At 43.0% G+C, this 21,525-nt stretch overlaps 1 protein-coding gene across 1 annotated transcript; it reads left to right on the top strand.

The window, feature by feature from the left end:
- The first annotated feature begins 5,686 nt into the window (after window positions 1–5,686).
- On the top strand, window positions 5,687–17,166 carry LOC129328863 (zinc finger protein 660-like). Its single transcript, XM_054978174.1, has 6 exons — window positions 5,687–5,712; window positions 8,778–9,271; window positions 9,444–9,492; window positions 12,060–12,139; window positions 12,364–12,490; window positions 15,970–17,166. Exons 2-6 carry the CDS (start codon window positions 8,858–8,860, stop codon window positions 16,974–16,976), a joined length of 1,677 nt encoding a protein of 558 aa, XP_054834149.1. The 5' UTR covers window positions 5,687–5,712; window positions 8,778–8,857; the 3' UTR covers window positions 16,977–17,166.
- Window positions 17,167–21,525: the final 4,359 nt, after the last annotated feature.

The raw sequence follows: 21,525 nt of genomic DNA on the forward strand, positions 1-21,525 counted from the left end.
TTTGTTGGAAAAGCAACATTTTCACATTGGACCCAGCATAAATAAACTTCTGATTTTCCCTTAAAGCCAGAAAGTTGTGGATGCCAAATACTGATCCAGAAGGGAGCCTGTAACACCCTCTGTGTTGGATTTATATTTCTTTTCTGATGTCCTTCTACCCATATTGTTAGCAGTCAGACTCTTCCTTCCTGCTGAGAGGTAGTTTATAGATAGGAAATCCAGTTCAGCAACCTTTATTGGCATTACAGATAGGAAATCATAAACAACCTTCCTCATAGAGCATAAGTGCAAGGCACTTCCTGGCCTGAAATAAAAACAAAATGGATGCCAGCTGGGGAAGAGCCTGGAAAGATATTTTAGAAGCGAGTCAGAGCAGTTGGCTAATGGTGGCCCCCTCTATACCCTGGAGAGATGCATAATTTAGGACAATGAAGTCTCCCAAGAAACTCCTGGCTAATCTCATCTATGCCCAGTCTCACTTCCCTCACCCACTTACCTTGATTAAGCACCACCGAACATTATGCAGCAAACCTGGTGGCTTTTCCCGATGTGGTACTGAAAGGGTCATAAAACAGCACACCTATAGTCCACCTCAGGAAACCTCTCCCAATTCCATTGTCCACTGGAGGAACCCATTCACTCGTTGGGGGAGGGGCAAAGACATCAGCTTGCCCCAGGGAGTATTTTGCCCTATTTCTGGGCTCTCTAGCTACCAGTATGTGTGTGTGACTTCTGGATCCATCCATACACCCAAATCCATTTGGGCTTCATGAGACACTGATTGTTTTTCTGCTGCTTCCCAGGGCCCGTATCATCAAGACTGATAAATATCACCCTCCCTGAAGCTGCTTTCTCCCCTTTTCCTCCCTGATTTTCTTAGTTATCCTTGGATGTGTGGGGTTTGTGGTTTTTTGTATGTTTGCCTTTTATTTCTCTCTTAATAAGACTTTCTGGTTAAACATCTACTTGATTTATTTAAAGAGTTCTCTTAAAGGAATAATCCCCATAAACATAGGTGTAGAATCCAAGTTACCCCTCTCCTTAAGATAATTTCCCCCAACTAATTAGGAGACTGCCTGTCTACACCTGTGTTTGTTCTGGGCCAGCAAGGGAACGCTTTTGTTTGTTATGGAGCCTGTACGTGTGCAACCTATTTAAGTAACAGTCTGGCTATGTGCTTCAATGCTTCTGTCATTTGTAGTCAGGAATCTCTACTGACAGCTGTATGACATTCTAGGCTGTGTCTTTGAGGACCTCTTTATTGATTGCAGTCACAGCTGGTGCCCCTTAAGAAGTGAGAGGCCCCAAAAGAGCAATAAGAGAGAGAGAATGGCCCTGCTTTAATGGAAGGTGTATGTGGCAACACATGGCTAGGCCGTGCAGGAGAGCATCCTTGTGCTTGGCCTCCCCACCAGCAGGCCTCTGAGGGGCCACATAGCTGGCCAGGAGTCTGCACACGAAGGTTCCCCAGTGCTTTGCCTCCCCGCTGGCAGGCCTCTGAGGGGCCACAGGCCTGTGGGAAGGCCACAAAGGAGAGCTCCCCCATGCTGTGCCTGGGTCAGGATAAAAATTAGCTGTTAGGAACACAGTTCGGCTTTTTTGTTTAAGGTTTTTTGTTCTTTTTCACTCTTTGTACTCTTGTCTTTATTTTTTCTATTTCTCTGCCCTTTTTATTGAGCTTTTAACTTTGTCAATAAAATATCTAGCTTTTTCACAAAGGGCATTAAATCCCCATTGAATATAATATCTATAGTACTGGACCTTGTTCCTGACAAATATGTATATTCACCTTGATAGTCTCCACCTATTGAAACATTCAAAATCTGGAGATTTAACCCACTAATTATTTTCATAAGGTAAAGTTCTGCATAATTTGATCTTTTATCCTTAGGCATAGCCACAAAGTACACCCTTGGACATCTTGTTTATCCACAAACATTTTATGTTTAGAATGAAAAGTATAATCATCTGGACCCAATCTTGCATTAAAATCCCCCCCCCCCCAATACCACCATACTGTCTGGATATTTCACTAGAAGGTCACCAATATAATGTTCTAACTCCAGCCAGTTTGCATGGATGTTAGCTTGTCTTTATTGAGATGGGGGGAGATAGGTGTTAAGGATTAAAACTCTTCTTGATCCGAATACTTTGTGGTTGTGCCTTTCTAAGGATAGAAGGTCAAATTATGCAGGACTTTACCGTATGAAAATGATTAGTGGATTAAGTCTTCATATTTTGAATGTTTCAATCGGTGAAGATTATCCAAGTGAATATATATATTTGTCAGGAACAAGGTACAGTACTATAGACTATATTATATTCAGTGGGAATTTCATGCCCTTTGAAAAAAAGCTAGAAGTATGAACGCAGATACCTGAACCCTTATATCCCTGTCAGATGGCAGGAGGGGGTGTTATATCTGACTGAGATATAAGGATTCAGGGATGTCTGTTCCTACAACAGCCCTCCCATCTCCTAAGTGGGATATAAAGGCTCAGATCTCCATTCCTACTTGTATTTGATGAAGGAAACTTGACTCTTGAAAGCTTATACCATGGAAATCTTGTTGGTTTTTAATGTGCCACTGGACTCAAATTTTTCCGTCAGATTCAGTGCTACATAGTAGGGATTCACAACTGGGGTAACCAAAGCCTTCTCTGTCTACTCGTCTTTCCATGCCCCCACCCACAACTCAGAGTAATGGTTCCCCCCACCTGGAGTTGCCAGTCCAGGGGTATGGAGACTTCATGCACAAAACAATTGGTGCAACCAGAGGGTTCACTGTACTTTGGAGAACGGGGGTGTGGGACCCCCCAGATAACTTCATGTAATTCATGTGGGTTTTATACTCATGCAATGTTGCTATTTCCTTGAAGTTTTTGGTTAATGATCCTCAAGTTAAAACAGAAAGGGGGATACAATTCCCTGATTTTCCCTAAGATCCCTCACTAAGTAGAAACTCCATTTATTATTAAAGCAGACATAACTTTATAAAGAAATGGCCAGAACAACCTTCTGCAGAAAAAAAAGATTCAGGCCTTTTATCTCTGGAGAAAGAGAATAAAAGTTAAGGAACAGAAATAACAGTTAAAGAACAGAGGGTAGAGCCCTCAGTGGCTCTACCCTCTTCCCTAATTTTTGTGAATTTTCATAGGCAGAGAAGCACAGAGGCTGAAGAGTGTTGTTCCCTTTCAGCAAATGCAAGCCTTCCTGGAGGAAAAAATGCATTTCTGGTTGACAAAGCTGAGTGGTGGTGGTGGAGAGTGCCCTCAAGTCATAGCTGACTTATGGCAGCCCCTGGTGGGGTTTTCATGGCAAGGGACTAACAGAAGTGGTTTGCCATCGCCTTCCTCTGCAACCTTGGTTTTCATTGGAAGTCTCCCATTCAATAACTAAACAAGGCTGACCCTGCTTAGCTTCTATATCTGACAAAATCAGGCTTACTTGAGCTATCCAGGTGACAGCTGGTAAAGCTGAATCTGGAAAAAGCAATCCAGAAACAATGGAAAGAAAACAGCAGACTGAGAAAATTTTCTGCCTTGGTCACCTGATCACAGAGATGGAGGAGAAATGTCAGCAGCCAACTAACAATTCTTGCAGGTGAGACTTTGGTTAAAAGACTCCTGAGGGGAAGGGGAATTGGACTAAAAGTCTCCATTGGTTCTCCTGAAAAGGGGTGTGGGGAGGGAGGAGGGAGGCGAATCTCCACTAGAATAAGAAGCAGCCCTGTTTATGTTCAGTCTGAATAGCTGAGACACGTTTTTCTGCTTTTCAGAACTTCAGCATCACTTTGAGCAAGTATTGGCCAAGCTACAAGTGACAAAAGGCACCAGTTGGACACTTGTCAGCTTCCCTCAAGTTTTGATGGGAAATGTAGGCCTCCTAGTCTTGAAGCTTCGCTCTCTGACTGCTGTCCAATGGACTTTTCAACTGTCACTTGTCCAGCATTCCGCCAAACTGCCTACATTTCCCACCAAAACTTGAGGGAAGCTGACAAGTGTCCAATCTGTGCCTTTTGTCACTTGTAGTTCTGTATGTGGCTCTTACATCAGCCTTTAAAAAAGCAAACCTGTCTTATTGCGGTGGACAAAATGAAGGATCCTGAAATAATATGCCTTTTTTCATGCACAACAGTGACCTCTGCCCTTCTCCGTGGTCTTCTTTACTGTGTCTTCCTCATATATTTCCTTCTGTTTAGTCTCTTATGATCCAATCCAGCCACTTTTGAATGTGATTTTCGGCTCCTGAATAGTTAAAACCCTATATGCTCTTCAGCCAGACCAAGACGATTCTTCTCTGGCTATCAAGTGCTGCAGTACCTCATTTTGTTTTTTGTTGAAGAGAACCTTTGAAGCTAAGCATTATACTGATAAGGATTGAAACACAACATGAGAACATCATACTCAAGCGGGGGAAAAGTGTCAGATGTACACCCACAGTTAATTTAAGCACAAGAGGGACACTCAAATCCAAGCAGCTAGCCCAGAAAGGTTTCCATAAACATCCAAAGGTTTTCTCATAATAAATTGTTTTCCACATGTCCCACATGTGTGAAGCTTCCATATGGCTTGCCTTCCATCTGAAGAGGGGCTCCTGCAGGTGCCAGGCTGAACACAGGTGAAGTCAGCAGCAGCCCATACATGGACTTTTTCTGTGGTGGCCCCTATCATGTGGAATGACCTGCCTGAGGAAGTCAGAAGAGCCCCCACTCTCCTGGCTTTTCGTAAACGATGCAAAACTGAACTATTCAAAAAGGCTTTTTACTCAAATGGGAAGGCTGTATTGTAGGGAAGATGCTTTGCTAATAAGTTAGGGACCATAGACTTCATCACTGTATTGCCTTACATATTATCTACTGCTTTCAATATGTATTCCTATGTACCACCAGTGCTCCATATTGTTTAATATTAGTCTTAGAATTAGTTATATTCTGCTTCAGTATTTTTTCTATTCTGTATTGGATTCTTGCTAATATTATGTCTTTTAAACTTGTATCTATTTACCCTATGGTATTGTTTATGAAATGTTCTTGATACTGTGTTGAAATGTACTTTATACTAATTGTACTAATCTTGTACTGTGTAATCTGTCTTGAGTCTCAGTGAGAAAGGCGGACTATAAATGACATTAATAATAATAATAATAATAATAATAATAATAATAATAATAATAATAATTTGTTATGAGCCAGAATCCCTTATCGGCAAACTTTGTTGACATGGAAGCAATTCCTAACCTTTTCTTTTCATTTTCATTATCCAGAGGGTCCTTGCTTTGGAGCCATATTTTTTGCACCATGTTGGTTCATGAATTTTCGTGGTGCAACCTGTGGCTATGACCATGACATGTGGTTTGATGGTGAGTTTGGGAGGATCTCATGTAGAAATTCTGAGGCTCCAGGAGGATTAAATCCTTCGATTTATGTTTTTGTGCTGTGACAGCATCTCAAAGTGGTAGCTTAATATATTATTTTGGTGCTGCCTTATAGGCTTAAGACATGATCTACAGTGCGACAGTGGTTTTATTTGATTCAATGTACAAATGCGCCCACTGGCAGAGTCGAGCTAAGGGTTAAGTGGAAGGACTTTCAGTTCCTAGAGAGGACTTGCCACATTCACTTCCTGTTCCAGCGTCTACTCCATCCCAACCAGTGCTGAGTGGCTGGTATTTCGGTGAAGGGGAGTGAACTGAAGGACCTGCTAGAAGGAGGTAAGTAAAGAAATATTTCCTTTGCAAAATACCTCCTTATTATTAACCAGAAGACTCCATTTATCTGAACAGCTTATTTTATTTATGTAACTTATAGCCTGCCTTTCTCACGGAGACTCAAGGCAAATTACCCATTATAAGCCAATATGATCAATGGCTGGGACATCAAATAAACAATACATTTAATAAGCAGTGTAGTAGAAATTGGAGAAACAAGCAGAAATCCAATACAGAACTGAAACAAAACCTATGTAAATTGCCGTGCCATAACATCAGTGCGGAACAACTATCCGGTAGGAGTATAATTACAGCAAAGTCAATACCCAGTAGTATAATCAACAGTCTTTATCCCTGTACTAAGGCACCTCAGAGCCATATTGCCTAAGTAAAAAGCCCTCCTGAATAATTCAGGTTTGCATAGTTTGAAGAAAGCCAGGAGAGTGGGAGCTTTCCTTTTTTAAAAATATTTTTTTCATTTTAATAGAAAGATTAAAATCTCATTAAAGGGAAAAGGAAAAAGAAAATATATATAAGAAAAAAGAAAAGGAAAGAAACAGAAAATAATAAGTAAAGAAAAGAAGAAAACGAATATTACATATATAATAAACCATTTTCAGTTTTTTCATCATTACAAATCATTATTACAAACATAATTACAAATAATATTCTTGTAATCTTATTGATACATAAACTCCATCCTTTCTATGTATCCCCCTTTTTGTTTAATTTCCCCAAATTTCTCCTCTTAAAAGTCAACCAAATCATCTGTTCCTTTTTTACCGTTTCGCACAGAAAGTCAATAAGGGGTTTACAGTTCATTGTAAATGTAGAAAATGTTCTATCTCAGTTCAACACCATAAGTTTTGCCATCTTGGCTAACTCCATTATTTTCACTGTCCAGTCATCTGGCAGTACTGTGCTTTTCCATTTTTGTGCATAGAAAAGCTTGCTGCAGTAGTCATATATATAAACAAGTGCCATAATTGTTTTCTGGCTGTTTGTCCATTAGTCCCAACACAAAAAGTTTCTGGTTTAAGTTGTATATTAATCTTCAAAGTTTTCTGTATTATCATATGGATTTGTGACCCTTTTTTTTTTGCTTTTTGACAAGCCCACCAAAGATAATAAAATGTCTCTTCATGTTCACATTTTCAACATTATTTCGAAATACTTATGGCTAGTTTGTCTGGAGACATATACCATCAATTCATCATTTTATAAAGATTTTCTTTGAGTGTGGAATTCAAATTGAATTTAAACCCCTTTACCCACATATTTTCCCGCTGATCGATTTGTATGTTATATCCAAAAATTTTAGCCCATTTTATCATACTTTTTTTTACAAATTCTTCTTCCATATCTAATTTCAATAGAAGTCTATACATTTCGGAAATAACATGGTCATAATTTGTACATAGTTCTTTGTCAAATTCTGTTTTTTCTTGTTCAAATCTCCATAATTTTTATATAGTTTGAATCTTTCTAGTAATTGTGCTTAAAAAAACATTGACATTTATAACCTTTAGCTACTAACTCTTCCCTTATTTTCAGTTTACAATCTCCTTATGAGAAATCTAATAACTCCATAAGTTAACCATTTTCATTTAGTAAAAAGTCCAGTAGCACCTTTAAGACTAACCAACTTTATTGAGGCATAAGCTTTCGAGAATCACAGCTTTCTTCATCAGATACAGATTTTTATTTAATTATCATTTCACAACTGTTGAATGCTTCCTGTGTTGACATCCAAAGCTGTGTCTTCTGACACAGTCTTGGTTTATATTTATTTCATATTCTCAGAATGGCTCACTTAATATAATGGTTTTAAAAGTCCACATTGACCTTTACTTTATCATACCATAGATAAACATGTCAGCCAAATCTCAGGTCATGCCCTTCCAAATCTAAAAGTCTAACATTTCTCAGCAACAACCATTCTTTGAACCACATTAGAGAAGAGGCAGAAAAATAGAACTTTCCTGACCTCATAACGTTGGGGCCACCACAGAGAATGCGGGCAGCTGTTGATTTTGCCCGTTTTCAGGGTGGCCCCTGCAGAAAGGGCCTGTTCAAATGAGTGCTGCTGCCTTCGTGGGGCTTAGAGAGGCAGTCCTGTAATTTTTTTTTAAGCCTGGCATTGCTGTAGTTCAGTCATGCTCCCACAAGGCATTCTTTTTTTCCATGCTGTTCTGGAATAGCAAAGTTGGATTTTTGGAGGGTTCCCCTCTTCACTCTGCTATGGCTTACTGAAGGTCCCGCTCTGCCTCCAGACTCAGCACAACTTTTCCTTGCCAGAGAGTCTGCCGACATCAGGAAGACATCTGCAGCTGGGTGCACTTCACTTGCCTTTGCTAATGTAAGATCTTTGGCTTCTAGAAATCCACTCTCCTCTTGAAATCATGGACAGCTGAGACCGTCTGGTCCCTTCTTTGTGCCACAGCAAGTCCTGTGAATTCATGTGTTGGACTTGGGCTTCTCAAATCAGCCACAGAACTCTGAACAATCTCTGCCTGGCCTTGCTTTCTTGTATGACAAAGGTGTTTGTTTAGAGAATTTTATGCTGCCTTCCTAGAAAACCTGACTGAGACAACTTTAAAAGCACATTGTAAGAAAAAGATTAAAAGTTACTGAAGAGTTCTTGTCTGCACAGGGAGTGGAAAGAAACAAATTAGTGATGGGGGCCCTGCAAGTTTCAAAATTAGGATCCCCTTCCTCTTTCTTGGCTCCTCCATGCCTCCGCTGGCTTCCACGAACAAGTCAGACTGCTGTTTAAATCTTCCTTAGTTGTCTGCAATGTAATTAGAGAGATCGAGGATCTCTGGGACTCTTTAAGTTCCTCCATTCTGCATCTGGCCCACCCTTTCTAACTTCAGAACCACTTTGTAAATACGCATGCTGCGACTGGTACTATGTAATGTTCTTTAGCTTTTGAAGTCTGCTGGAATATTTAGTTTATAGTTCAGCAATACTTTTATTAATCAGAGTAGAGACTTTCTGCTTCATTTTTCTCCATTTGCCTTCTTATTTATGAATATCCTTGATCCTGAAAACTCTTCTCTCTGCAGGTCATAGATTTGGCACTTGCATTTATAAAAATTTGGCAGAGGAAGAAAGCTGGTGGAGGCTGTTTGGAGAGGAAGGGAGTATGAAGGAAGAGCTGGGCTCAGTTCATTACAAAGCAAGAAAAGGCCCTGATGCCATGGAGGCTGAGAGCAGAAAGGAATTGTGGGAAGGAACTGGGCGGAATTACCTGGGAGACACCGACTTCCCTTCGGATGTGCAGTGCCGGCAATTCAGACACTTCCGCTACCAGGAGGCCGAAGAGCCCCGAGAGGTTTGCAGCCAACTTCACCGTCTTTGCCACCAGTGGCTGAAGCCAGAAAGGCACAGCAAGAAGGAGATCCTGGACCTCGTGATCCTGGAGCAGTTCCTGACCATCCTGCCCCCGGAGATGGAGAGCTGGGTCAGGGAATGCCGGCCAGAGACCAGTTCCCAGGCAGTGGCCCTGGCAGAAGGGTTCCTCCTGAGCCAGGCAGATGACAAGAATCCGGGCCAGCAGGTAAGACGGATTTGTCTAGGTAGTATGTGGGTCAGAGGATGTGATCAAGGATACACTAGAAATCTGTACAGGTCGTCACAACATTTTTAAAATCCTTCTCCCCTCCCCCCGCCTTTTCCCAGTTCCTTTTCTCAAGAGTCTTCCCTTTCTGGGTTCCCCACTTCTGTTTCAGGAACAGGAGCAGATCGTGCAGGAGCATCACCATGGAGCAGCATTTCTGGGTAAGATCAAAAGGGCCATTGACCCACACTGGATCTCCTTCCCGAGTGTAGGGGGCTGCTTTTATCCCTCCCAGTCCACTGTGGGGGAAAATCCTCACTGCAACTTCTTAGTTTAGAAATATCTAAAGTAAAAACCTAGAACTGTTTTTAAATCAGCCCAAGATAATTCAAAGAATAATGGTTTAGGCCATACCCTATATCCGATTGTATTATATATGCACGAAAATAGCTTGCCCAGGAGGCTGGCACAGCAGCTCACCACGCTGCCTGCTCCGTTTCTCTGCTCCAGCTGCGCAGTTCAGCCTGTAGGGGCCGAACCCAGTGGCTGGCAGGTGCAACAGCGCCCCTGCGGCTAGCTCCTCTCACCCCCACTGTGTTCCCCATGCCACCAGCCACCCAGGGAGCCCCACTGCCATCTCCCCTCACCCACGCTCGCCACCTCCCCTGTGCCTCCAGTTGTCATGCGCACCCCACTGCTGTCTCCCCTCGCTCACCGCTGCCACCTTCCCCATGCCTCCAGCTGCCTGGTGCGCCCTGCTGCTGTCTCCCCTCGCCCACCCCATGGCGCTCCCTGCTGCCTTCTTCCCACCCCCGCCGCGTGCCCTGCTGTGTTTGGGGCCGAACCGGACTGCTGCTTGGCAGGAGTGTGCCAGGCTGCCCACCTTCTGTCCTTCTGGCAGCGTTCCTGTGGCTCCAGCCTAAGGTTGCCAGCTCCAGCTGGTGGCTAGAGATCTCCAGGAATTGCAGCAGATCTCCAGACCACAGAGATCAGTTGCCCTGGAGAAAATGGCTACTTGGAAAGGTGGACTCTATGGCATTATAGCCTGTTGAAGGGCCTACTCTCCCCAAACTGTGACTTCTCCAGGCTCCACTCCCCCCCCCCCCCAAATCTCCAGGAATTACACAACCTGGAGGCAGCAACCTTATATCCAGCTGCTCGGTTCAACCTAAATAGGGCCAAACCAGGCAGCTGCCAGCCATTCAAGTGCACCAGGCTGCTTGCCTCCCCTCCCACTAGACATGCTTCCGCAGCTCCAAACACCCTAGTTTGGCCTGAATAGGGTGAACTACATGGTTGCCAGGCACTGGAGTGCTCCAGGGCACCTGCCCCCCCCCATTGGGGCACTGGGGAGGCGGGCAATGTCAGGCCTGGCTGCCCTGCCCTCCTCCCATCCCAGTCAGGGTGCTGGGGAGGGGGTATTGCCACGCCTGGCCCCCCTGCCCTCCCCCCACCCAGATCAGAATGCTGGGGAGGGGCAATGCCTGGCCCACCTGCCCTGCTCTTTCTGTTGTAGTGTTTCCCCACAACGGGCTTTGTGGCTGACAGGCTATGGCAGATAAGTCCCTGTACCCTCAGAGCAAGCACTCCATGGTCTTGGTTGAAAAGGCTTTATTCAGGAATCAAATCATGTTTATAGATATGTCCACAGGTTGATCAGAAGTTACAGGAATGACACAATTAGTAAAACTATGGTTCATATAGGTTCCAAGCACTCCCCACTCCCAACAGGAAAACATAACTTTGGCGTGAAGCAGTCCTGAGAACTCCCTAAATAGTTTATATGCTTTGTCTAAACATAAGAGCTGCAATAGATTAAGAATGAAACACGGTATTCTTCTTCCTGAGAACTAGCAGGTTTACAAGGTCAGAGACACAAAGCTCCAAAACACAAGAGATAAGACACATTGGTTACAGCAAGCCTGTGAATGCAAGGCAAATTATGGCATTAGCAATATGACATCAAGGCACAGCATAAAACAATAGTTCAATACATCAGCTGAAAATAATGGCATGGATGGGGTACAGACATGACAGCCCTGCTAGACCTCTAGAAAGAGGAAATCACCTGGACAATTGACACAATTGCACCTAAGTGCTCTCTCCCAGGTATGAGAGACCAGGCAGCCCCTGGAGTTACTGAGGGGCTGTGGACAATGAACTTCCAGGGGAGATTGCAAAAGCTCATTTTAAAATTTGCTCTGTGGCAGCAAAGAACACTTTTAATCCACCATTGTTTCTGCACATTGTAGGCCTGTAGAGCTGTGGTGGGTTGTCAGAGGCCTGTTGAGATCTGTCCTGCAGGAGGAAGGAGACCGTTTGGTGGCTTAGTGTGACAATTTGGCTCAGCACTTTGTGGATAAAATGTCTCGCATCCGTTCTGATATGAATTCTGCATTGAAAGTGACAGGTGCCAGGGCGCCAACTGGTCCAGTTGTTTGGGATACCTTTCAGTTTATTCCGTCTGAGGATGTGGACAGGATCCCTGTTGGTTTTGAGGCCTACAAGGTGCTTGTGTGACCTTCCTAGCTAATTAAATCTGTCCGGGTGAGCCTGATTGACTGGTCTGAGAGGGGGTTAATACCTCCTTGAGGGAGGGGGTGGTTGCCATTGCAAGGTTGGATTTTGCAAACATATGGAATCAAAAAATTATCCTAATTAAGGATGCCAATGTAGTTGTGACCGTGAGCCAAGAGAGGAAGAACCCTTTTTTCCTCATGCAAGGAACTGAAATACTAAATACTTGGAAAGTTTAGAATGTCTTCCAACTACCTTTTGCTCCTTCCAGGCGAGGCCTTGAAACCAGTGATAAATTCTTTGCCATCTCATTGTGACAGAGAGAGAGCAGCTTCAGTGCGGCCAGATCTGGTAAGTGTGGAATTGCAAATCATGACCCTGGCTGCCTCCCTGCACCACCCACCCTCCCTTAGCCTGAAGAGAATGTCTCTCTCTTTCTCTTGGTTGCTATGGAAACGAAACCATCTGGTGGAAGTTTGAGTCCTGAAAGCAGGCCTTTGGTTATAGACCTTTTGGGGAAGAATTGTTACCTTCTCTAAGAGGATAGAGGGGTTTCCTTTTTTTTCTCTTTTCAGGGTCTAGTGACCTTTGAGGAGGTGTGTGTTCAGTTCACTGAGGAGGAGTGGGCTCTACTGGATCTGGACCAAAGAAGCCTTCACAAGGAGGTCATGGAGAACAATTTTCAGAATGTGGCCTCTATAGGTAAGGGTCCCATTCCCCTTAATTCACAGAGGCTGACGACAGAAGTCACTCCTTCTCAGGAGGACTCTCATAGGGCTCTTCCGGTGGAGATTTTCAGGAGGCGAGTGGAGTGGTTCCACATGCAGGCAAAGGAGGGCTTCTGCATATGTAGTTGACTTCCCAGCTATTATTTTGTAAGCTAAAATGTTGGTTTGTAACCAAAATAGAACTGTTTATGGGATGTCAGTGGGGCCTCCTTATGGGTCTTTCAGTGCAGCCAAGGAAGCAAGCATTATACCAATAACCATAACAATACTTATAGTTATATAGGGCCTTTGCTGTGCGTTTTACAAAGTACGCAAATAGAACTGTTTATGGGATGTCAATGGGGCCTCCTTATGAGTCTTTCAGAGCAGCCAAGGAAGCAAGCATTACACCAATAACCATAATAATACTTATAGTTATATAGGGCCTTCGCTGTACGTTTTACAAAGTACGCAAAGGCATTTCCTTGCTCCAAGGACTGTACGGTTTCCATTTGGGCATGAGGAGGATAACATGTGATTCTGTGCAGGCAGAATGTAGGCTAACCGTACTTTAAGGCCTCTTCCTGTTGTTTACATCCTGGGGATCATAAAATAACATTACAGTCTTTGTTTTTTACCAGTCATGCACAGAGGATCGTAAGGGATTGTTTTAGTGCATAATGAAGCTATGTTACCAGATAGATAGCAGCTTTTCCAATGATGCAGTATCAAGTTTACATGTTGAAGCTGCTTCCTCTAAGATAAGTGCTTTTGCAGGCCTTGGTGCTTTGGTACGTAAGTATCTCACTTAGGCCTTATGGCTGATTTTATTCACAGAATAGTTCAGTAGTTCACATGTAAAGCTCTGTTCCAGAATGCTGTTATGTTCTGTGTTCATATACAGGAAGAGATCTGCCTGAGATTCTTCTCATCCAGCCTCCCTTTCCTACAGTGGCCAGCTAGAGTCCCTGGAACATTCACAAACAGAGAAGAGCCAAGGCCTCCCTGCTGGCAACCAACCTTCAGAGAGAGATTGCCTCCAAATATGGAGGTTCCACTCTGTAACCTTTGAAGTGGTTGGCTCACTGCAGGGAGAGGAAGGTGGAATTATAACAGGCAATGAAGAGAGGGCAGAACTGCTCAATTCCTACTTTGCCTCAGTCTTCCCTTGCAGGGGAAACTATTCTCAGCCTGACAAAAAGAGAACAGATGTGGAAGGGAGTTGAAGCCTAGGACAGGCATAGGGGTGGTACATAAACACGTGGCTTCTTTAATTCAAATCATATCCTCAGGGCAAGATGAATTGCATCTCAGGAAGGAACTTGCTGATATAACTCCAGAGCCTCTATCTATAATCTTTTAGAATTCTTGGAGAAAAAGTGAGTTGCCAGAAGATTGGAGGCAGGCACATGTTATCCTCATCTTCCAGAAGGGGGAAAAGGAGGATGCAGATAAGAACTGCCATGTCAGCTTGACTTCTATACCTGCAAGTGTTTTAGAACAAATCATCAAGCAGCCAGTCCTTGAGCATTTAGAAAAGAAGGCTGTGATTACTAAAAGCCAGAGAAGGTTCTTCAAGAACAAGTCACATCAGAGTAACCTTATCTCCTTTTTCGATTGAGTTATTACTTGTTGGATCAGGGGAATGCCGTGGACATAGTTTATCAGTTGATTTCAGTAAGTCGTCTGATATTCTTTTTGACCGATGTGGTTTGGATGCTGCTGCAGTTAGGTGGGTTTGTAACTGGCTGACTGATCATACTTACGGAGTGCTTGTCAATGGCCCCTCTTCGAGAGCAATGACAAGTGGAGTACCTCAGGGAAGGAAGAGGTATTCTTTGAATGCCTGCTGCACGAGCTCTTGGGGTAGGGGCACCTCTCACTGCTGGAAGAGGAGGAAGCCCACGAGCAACACCCACTCTGCTTGCAATGGCTCCCCTTACTAGGATCCCTCATATCACGGCTGCATGTAGAGGTGGTGGCAGAGATCCCACACCACATCCCCTTGGAACAGGGAGGTGGATGCACAGCTCCTCTTTCTCACATTGGAAGCCCTTGGCTATGTGCTAGTTCTGGTACTCCATTAAGATAGGACAGCTCCAAACATTTTTCTTGGAAGATGCCATCCATCCTATCCAGAAGAAGGAACCTCTTGACCTCTTCCATGACATGGGCCTTTAGAGCATAAGCCTCACAAAGTGGCCCAAAAACTTCAATATTTAAGGTCCATTTTTAAGTGAGTGTACTTTGGATCTCCTCCTTTGCACAGTTCCTCCTGCTTTGCCTTGTGTCTCATGGACCCCTTTCCAAGAACACAGATATTTGCTCCAATTTCTTCCTGCAGTTGCTTGGAACCCTACTATCGTCCCAACAAAGATAAACTTGGGATACTGCTTGACTGGTATCAGAACTTGTTCCTTCAGCTTCATGTTCTTATGGGAAAACAAGTCCAAATAGGTCTCGAGGTAGAGGTAGAGTAGAAGATAGAATCAAGATTCAGGATGATCTTAACTGGCTAGATAACTGGGCTAAAACGGACAAAATGAATTTCAATAGAGATAATAAATACAAAGTATTCCATTTAGGTAGAAAAAATAAAATGTATAATAATAGGATGGGGGAGACTTGTCTTGGCAGTAGTATGTATGAAAAAGATCTAAGGGTCTTTGTAGTTCATACACGGACCATGAGTCACCAGTGTAACGCGATTTTTAAAAAGGCAAATGGTCTGTCACATAGATGATGAAGCGGAGTTGTTTACTGTAGCCCCAGGGGATCAGACCAGAACCAGCAAGTTAAAATTAAAGAGTTTTCAGCTAAACAGTAGAAGTTAGAGTGGTTTCTCAGTGGAAAATGCTTCCTTGGGAAGTGGCGGGTTCTCCTTCTTTGGAGGTTTTAAAGGAGCAACTGTTAAGGAACAAAACTCCCAAAATAAACAACCCACTGTGAAAACAGGCTAATTAGAACCAAAGATTAAACAGTGTTTTATACAATATATCCTATACAACCATACAATTATAACAATTTAAAGACCAGTTGACAGAATATTTGCAATTAAATATAAAGTGTTCTTAATCCAACACTTATAAGAGATGCACACACAAAACAATAAGTTCCACAACAATTTAAAGCAGATAACTTGCAGAATCCAACTTCAACATAAATTGCCTTGTTCTGTTCTGGCCATCTGTAATTCTGTTATTATGAATGGAGAGGCAGGGCAGGAATAAGCCAGTGCTCAGCCCATGGTAATGCTGATCGCATCTTTGGGGTCAGGAAGGGATTTCACTCCAGGCGAGAGTGGCCATGGATCCTGGAGGTGTATGCCTTCCTTTGGGTATTGAGCAGGGTTCATTGAGGGAGTGTTTCCCTTTCACGTGATTTCTGTTCTGTCGTTATTGTGCCAATAATGGCTTTCTTCCCCTGATTCTACTTTTGCTTTAAGGTCTTACCAGTCTTTCTACTTTATTCCAGAGGCTGATAAATCATCTGCTACTCAGGGTGCTGAATCTGAGGACATCCTGCCATACCATGGAAGGATCAGCTGTCCCGTACATGGAAAAACATTTATTTATCAATCATTTTTTGATACACACAGAAGAAACCACGCAGAGGATAAACCATATAAGTGCACGGAGTGTGGAAAGAGCTTTGCTTGGAGTACACAGCTTACTATCCATCGACGTATCCACACAGGGGAAAAACCATACATATGTATGATCTGTGGAAAGAGTTTTGCTCAGAGTACCAACCTTACTGCCCATCAACATATCCATACAGGGAAGAAACCATATAAATGCGAGGAGTGTGGAAAGAGCTTTCGTCAGAGAGCACAACGTACTGCTCATCAACGTATGCACACAGGGGAGAAACCATATAAATGTGTGGACTGTGGAAGGAGCTTTGCTCAGAGTGCCAACCTTACTGCCCATCAACGTATCCACACAGGAGAGAAACCATATAAATGCGAGGAGTGTGGAAAGAGCTTTCGTCGGAATACAGAGCTTACCGCCCATCAACGTATGCACACAGGAGAGAAACCATATAAATGTTTGGATTGTGGAAAGAGCTTTGCTCATAGTGCAAACCATACTGCCCATCGACGTATCCACACAGGGGAGAAACCATATAAATGTGTGGAGTGTGGTAAAAGCTTTTCTGGGAGTGCAGATCTTACTGTTCATAGACGTACCCATACAGGGGAGAAACCATATAAATGTGTAAACTGTGGAAAGAGCTTTTCTCAGAGTACCAACCTTACTACCCATCAACGTATGCACACAGGGGAGAAACCATATAAATGTGTGGAGTGTGGAAAGAGCTTTCGTCGGAATGCAGAGGTTACTGTGCATCAACGAATGCACACAGGGGAGAAACCATATAAATGTTTGGACTGTGGAAAGAGCTTTGCTCATAGTGGAAACCTTACTGTCCATCGACGTATCCACACAGGGGAGAAACCATATCAATGTGTCAAGTGAGGAAAGTGATTTGCTCAATATATACACCTTACTGCCCACCATTGTATCCACACTGGAACCATATAAATGCATGGAATGTGGTAAAAACTTTTCTTGGAGTTCACACCTTACTGTCCATTGATGTATCCATACAGGAAAGAAACCATATAAATGTGTGGAGTGGGGAAGTGCTTTGCTCAAGGTATAAACCCTACTGCCCATTAATGTATTCATACAGGGAAGAAACCATATAAATATATGGAGTGTGGAAAGAGGTTTTCTTGGAGCACAGATCTTACTGTCCGTCGACATACCCATACAGCAGAGAAACCATATAAATGTGTGGAATGTGGAAAAAGCTTTGCTTTGAAAACAGAGCTTACTGTCCCTCAATGTATCCATACATGGGAGAAACTATATGAATGTGAGACGTGCGGAAAGAGCTTTGCTCAGAGTAGAAAGCTTACTGTCCATTGCTGTATCCACGCCAGCAAGAAACCATATAAATGTGTGGAGTGTGTAAAGAGCTTTTCATAGAGTTCAGCTTTTATTGGCCATCAGTGAATCTACACAGGATTCGTTAGTGGCCATATCCTCTTTTTTGTTTTGTAAAGAAGGGGACATGGCCGATACTCCCTTTTTGTGCTGTCTTACTCCCCAATGTGGATCCATAACATTTTAAATTGTTCACCTCCCCTCCAACATATAACACCAACAACAACCCTATAAGGTAGTTCTGTTGAGAGCATGTGACTGGTCCAAAGTCAGTCAGCAGCCTTGTTATGTATAAAGCCATGTGTATTATGACCTTGCCTAATAGCACAAGCTAGAGGATCCAAACATGAATAAAAAATAAGAGGAGAAAGAGTACAACCTTGTCTAATATCCATTTCAAGAGGAAAGGGTGCAGAAAAAGTACCATTGGTCTGTACCCTAGATCTGGGGGATGAAGAATTCTAATCCATTTCAAAAATTCATGAGGGAAACCAAATTTAGCCAGTGTGGCAAAAATAAATTCCCAGTACATTTTGTCAAAAACTTTCTCAGCGTTGAGTGAAAGAATAGCAACTTGATCAGATCTCATTCTATTTAATTCAAACACATCAGGGACCAACCTAAAATTATCAGAACCCAGCCTACCTTGTATAAATCCTACCTGGTCTACATGTACCAAAGTTGTAATAACTTTTTGAAGTCTGTTAGCCAGACTACCGGTTAATATCTTAGCATCCACATTCATCAGAGAAAGAGGTCAAAAAATTGCACATTGAGTATGCTCCTGACTATTCCCGTTTCCCAGGACATCAAAGCAAGGATCTTTTTGCTGCCTGACCCAAAGCCTGGAAAAGGTGAAAAGAAAAAAATCTTAAAAGTGCAATCCTAAACAGAGTTACTCAGGTCTAAGCCCATAGATTTAAATGGCCTTACAGTGAAAGTGTTGTTATCCTGCTCCCAAAGGATCCATAGGAGAAGGACTGTTGGATGCCAGCCATGGGACCCCCCAAACAAAAAACCATGTGGGTCCTGATATATGAAGAATAAGAATGTGCTGTCCAGTTGCAGCCAACTCAAAGTGGCCCCAACTATGGGGTGCTTAAGGCAAGAGATGAGCAGAATTGGTTTGCCATTGCCTTCCTCTGTGTAGCAACCCCTCTCATCTAAAACAAATGTCACAACAAAACAATTCACTTGGTTGTTGTGGATTTTCCGGGCTGTATAGCCGTGGTCTTGGCATTGTAGTTCCTGACGTTTCGCCAGCAGCTGTGACTGGCATCTTCAGAGGTGTAGCACCAAAAGACAGTGATCTCTCAGTGTCACAGTGTGGAAAAGATGTTGGCAGGTCATTTACATCTACTCAGGAAGGTGGGGTTGGGCTGAGTCATCCTGTAAGAGTTTCCCAGGGTGTGGAATGCTAATGGCGGGAGGCTTCACTGTATCCTGAGGAGGTTCTTTTGCATATGGATTGGTGCTTGATATGCTAATCTCTGCAGGGCTATTGTTGGGTATAGAGTGTTTTGTTAGCCTGGTGTTTTTCAGGACTGGAAACCATGCTCTGTTCATTCTTAAGGTTTCTTCTTTCCAGTTGAAATTGTGTTTATGCTTATGAATTTCAATGGCTTCCCTGTGCAGTCTGACGAAGTAGTTGGAAGGGTTGTCCAGTATTTTCGTGTCCTGGAATAGGATACTGTGTCCTATTTGAGCTAGGCTATGTTCAGCCACTGCTGATTTTTCCGGATGGCCAAGTCTGCAGTGTCTTTCATGTTCTTTTATTCTTGTCTGGATGTTATGCTGTGTGGTCCTGATGTAAACTTGTCCAAAGCTGCAGGGTATGCGGTATAGTCCTGCAGAGGTGAGGGACTCTCTACTGTCTTTTACTGATCATAGCATCTGTTGTATTTTTCTGGTGGGTCTGAATACTGCTTGAAGGTTGTGCTTTTTCATAAGCTTTCCCATCTGATCAGTGATTCCTTTGATATATGGCAAAAACACTTCCCCTGTGGGAGACTGTTTTTCCTTGGTTGTTTGATTTATCCTTGGTTTACTTGCTCTTCTGATTTCATTTCTGGAGTAGCCATTTGCTTGAAGTGCGTGGTTTAGATGATTAGTTTCCTTGTTCAGAAAGTGTGGTTCACATATCCGTCTTGCACGGTCTGCTAATGTTTTTATTATGCCTCTTTTCTGTCGAGGGTGGTGATTGGAGTTTTTGTGTAAGTACCGATCCATGTGAGTTGGTTTCCTGTAGACCTTGTGACCTAACTGAAAGTCTGCTTTGCGGATAACCAAGGTATCTAGAAATGGAAGTTTCCCCCTGATTTCTTTCTCCATGGTGAATTGTATGTTGAGATGGATATTGTTGAGGTGGTTTAAAAACTCCATCAATTCCTCCTCACCGTGGCTTCAAATGATAAAGGTATCATCTATGAACCGGAACCAGACTGTAGGTTTGTGGAGTACTGATTCTAGAGCTGTTTTTTCAAAATGTTCCATGTAGAAGTTTGCTATAACTGGGCTGAGAGGGCTTCCCATGGCCACCTCATCCATCTGTTCATAGAATTCATTATCCCATTGGAAGTAACTGGTTGTCAGACAATGGTGGAATAAGGCTGTTACATCCTCTGGAAAAATCTGATTAATAAGTGCAATTGTGTCTTTTACTGGAACCTTAGTAAACAAGGATACAACATCAAAACTGATGAGTATGTCTTGTGGATTGAGCTTCAGAGAACTGATTTTGTTGATAAAATGTGCTGAATCTTTGATGTAAGATGTGGCTTTTCCAATGTGGTCCTGTAGAAGATTGGCCAGACGGTTAGCCAATTCATATGTTGGTGAACCAATAGCACTCACAATGGGTCGGAGTGGGACTGAATCCTTATGAATTTTAGGGAGTCCATATAGTTGTGGTGGCTGTGCTTCTGTCTTGCATAGTTTTCTGTGCGTGTCGGAATGAAGTGAGGAATTTTTGTGTAAGTACCGATCCGTGTGAATTCACTTGGCTTTCTCTTGTTGAGAACAGTCTAATAATCGCTATAAGATACATTGCAACATAAAGGGAACTAATTTTTCCTTATTTTTGTAAGCTTTTCTGTTACTGTTGAGTGATGGAACATCTAGAGACCTTGTTTTCAAACTAAGCAATGACTGTGGGTAAAGCTCATTTGCTTATCTTTAAGGAATAGCAAGACTTTGTTTTAATTGATATGTGTTAAGTGACACCAACTGAAGAAAGGTGCTACTGGACCAAAATCTTGCCCAACTCAAGAAAGTCTTACATACTTTCACACATCATTTAACAATCTGAGACCTATCTAGAGTTATTCACTACCATAATGTCTGAAGAAAGAAGAAAAAAATGCAGCAAACCAAAGAATGGGGAAGGGGGAGAGGAAAAAGAAGAGAAATCCTCAAGGAGCTGAAGATGACAAACAGCATACAGACTTTTGAGGCAGCAGTGAAATGAGGTCTTCAGCACTTCACGTTCAAGGCTGGAGTCCAGTAGTCAAGTGTCAGGAGATGCAATGTTAGCCAGAAGCGTAGTTTAAAAAGACAGAACTAGCTGAGATAGCTCCAGGTGGATGAATTCACTCAGAGCCCTCCGCAGCCTCTGCAGTCTCCCCTTCTGGGGCCTTTGCCCTGCTGAGGTTTGGTTAATGCAAAGTTTTAAGCAGCGAGGGTGGCAGGGTAAAAGCTCCAGAAGGGGAGACAGTTCAGCATGCCAGAGGGGAACTCCCTGAAGAGGAGGTGAAATTGACAAGAGTTTTCAGGGAGGTGAAGATGAAATTAACAAACCCTCTGAGGAGTAATCTCCACTGGCTTTGTCTTTTTAAACGACCCTCCTGTACAAAGGTGAAAATGACAAGAGCCGCCTGCTCTGTCTTTTAAAACTACGCTTTTTAGCGAACATTGCATCTCCCTATAAGTGAGCATCCCCTTGTAAGATGTCTCATGTAGAGAGAGTCAAAGAGGCTTTCCTGTTTCCAGCTCTCTTTTAAAAGTGATGTTCCCCCAACGGGACAAATAAAGCTCTTCAAACACTCCCAGGGGAAGTTTTTCCAGTGTCTGCTCTTGT

This window comes from Eublepharis macularius, chromosome 4 (genome assembly GCF_028583425.1).
Source record: "Eublepharis macularius isolate TG4126 chromosome 4, MPM_Emac_v1.0, whole genome shotgun sequence".
In the NCBI taxonomy this organism is placed as follows: domain Eukaryota; kingdom Metazoa; phylum Chordata; class Lepidosauria; order Squamata; family Eublepharidae; genus Eublepharis; species Eublepharis macularius.

Excerpts from the sequence above, each read along its gene's own strand:
- LOC129328863 (XM_054978174.1), top strand. The coding sequence starts at position 8,858 with ATGAAGGAAGAGCTGGGCTCAGTTCATTACAAAGCAAGAAAAGGCCCT. Across the intron at positions 9,272-9,443 it reads ACAAGAATCCGGGCCAGCAG|GAACAGGAGCAGATCGTGCA; the intron begins GTAAGACGGATT and ends CTTCTGTTTCAG. Across the intron at positions 12,140-12,363 it reads CTTCAGTGCGGCCAGATCTG|GGTCTAGTGACCTTTGAGGA; the intron begins GTAAGTGTGGAA and ends TTCTCTTTTCAG.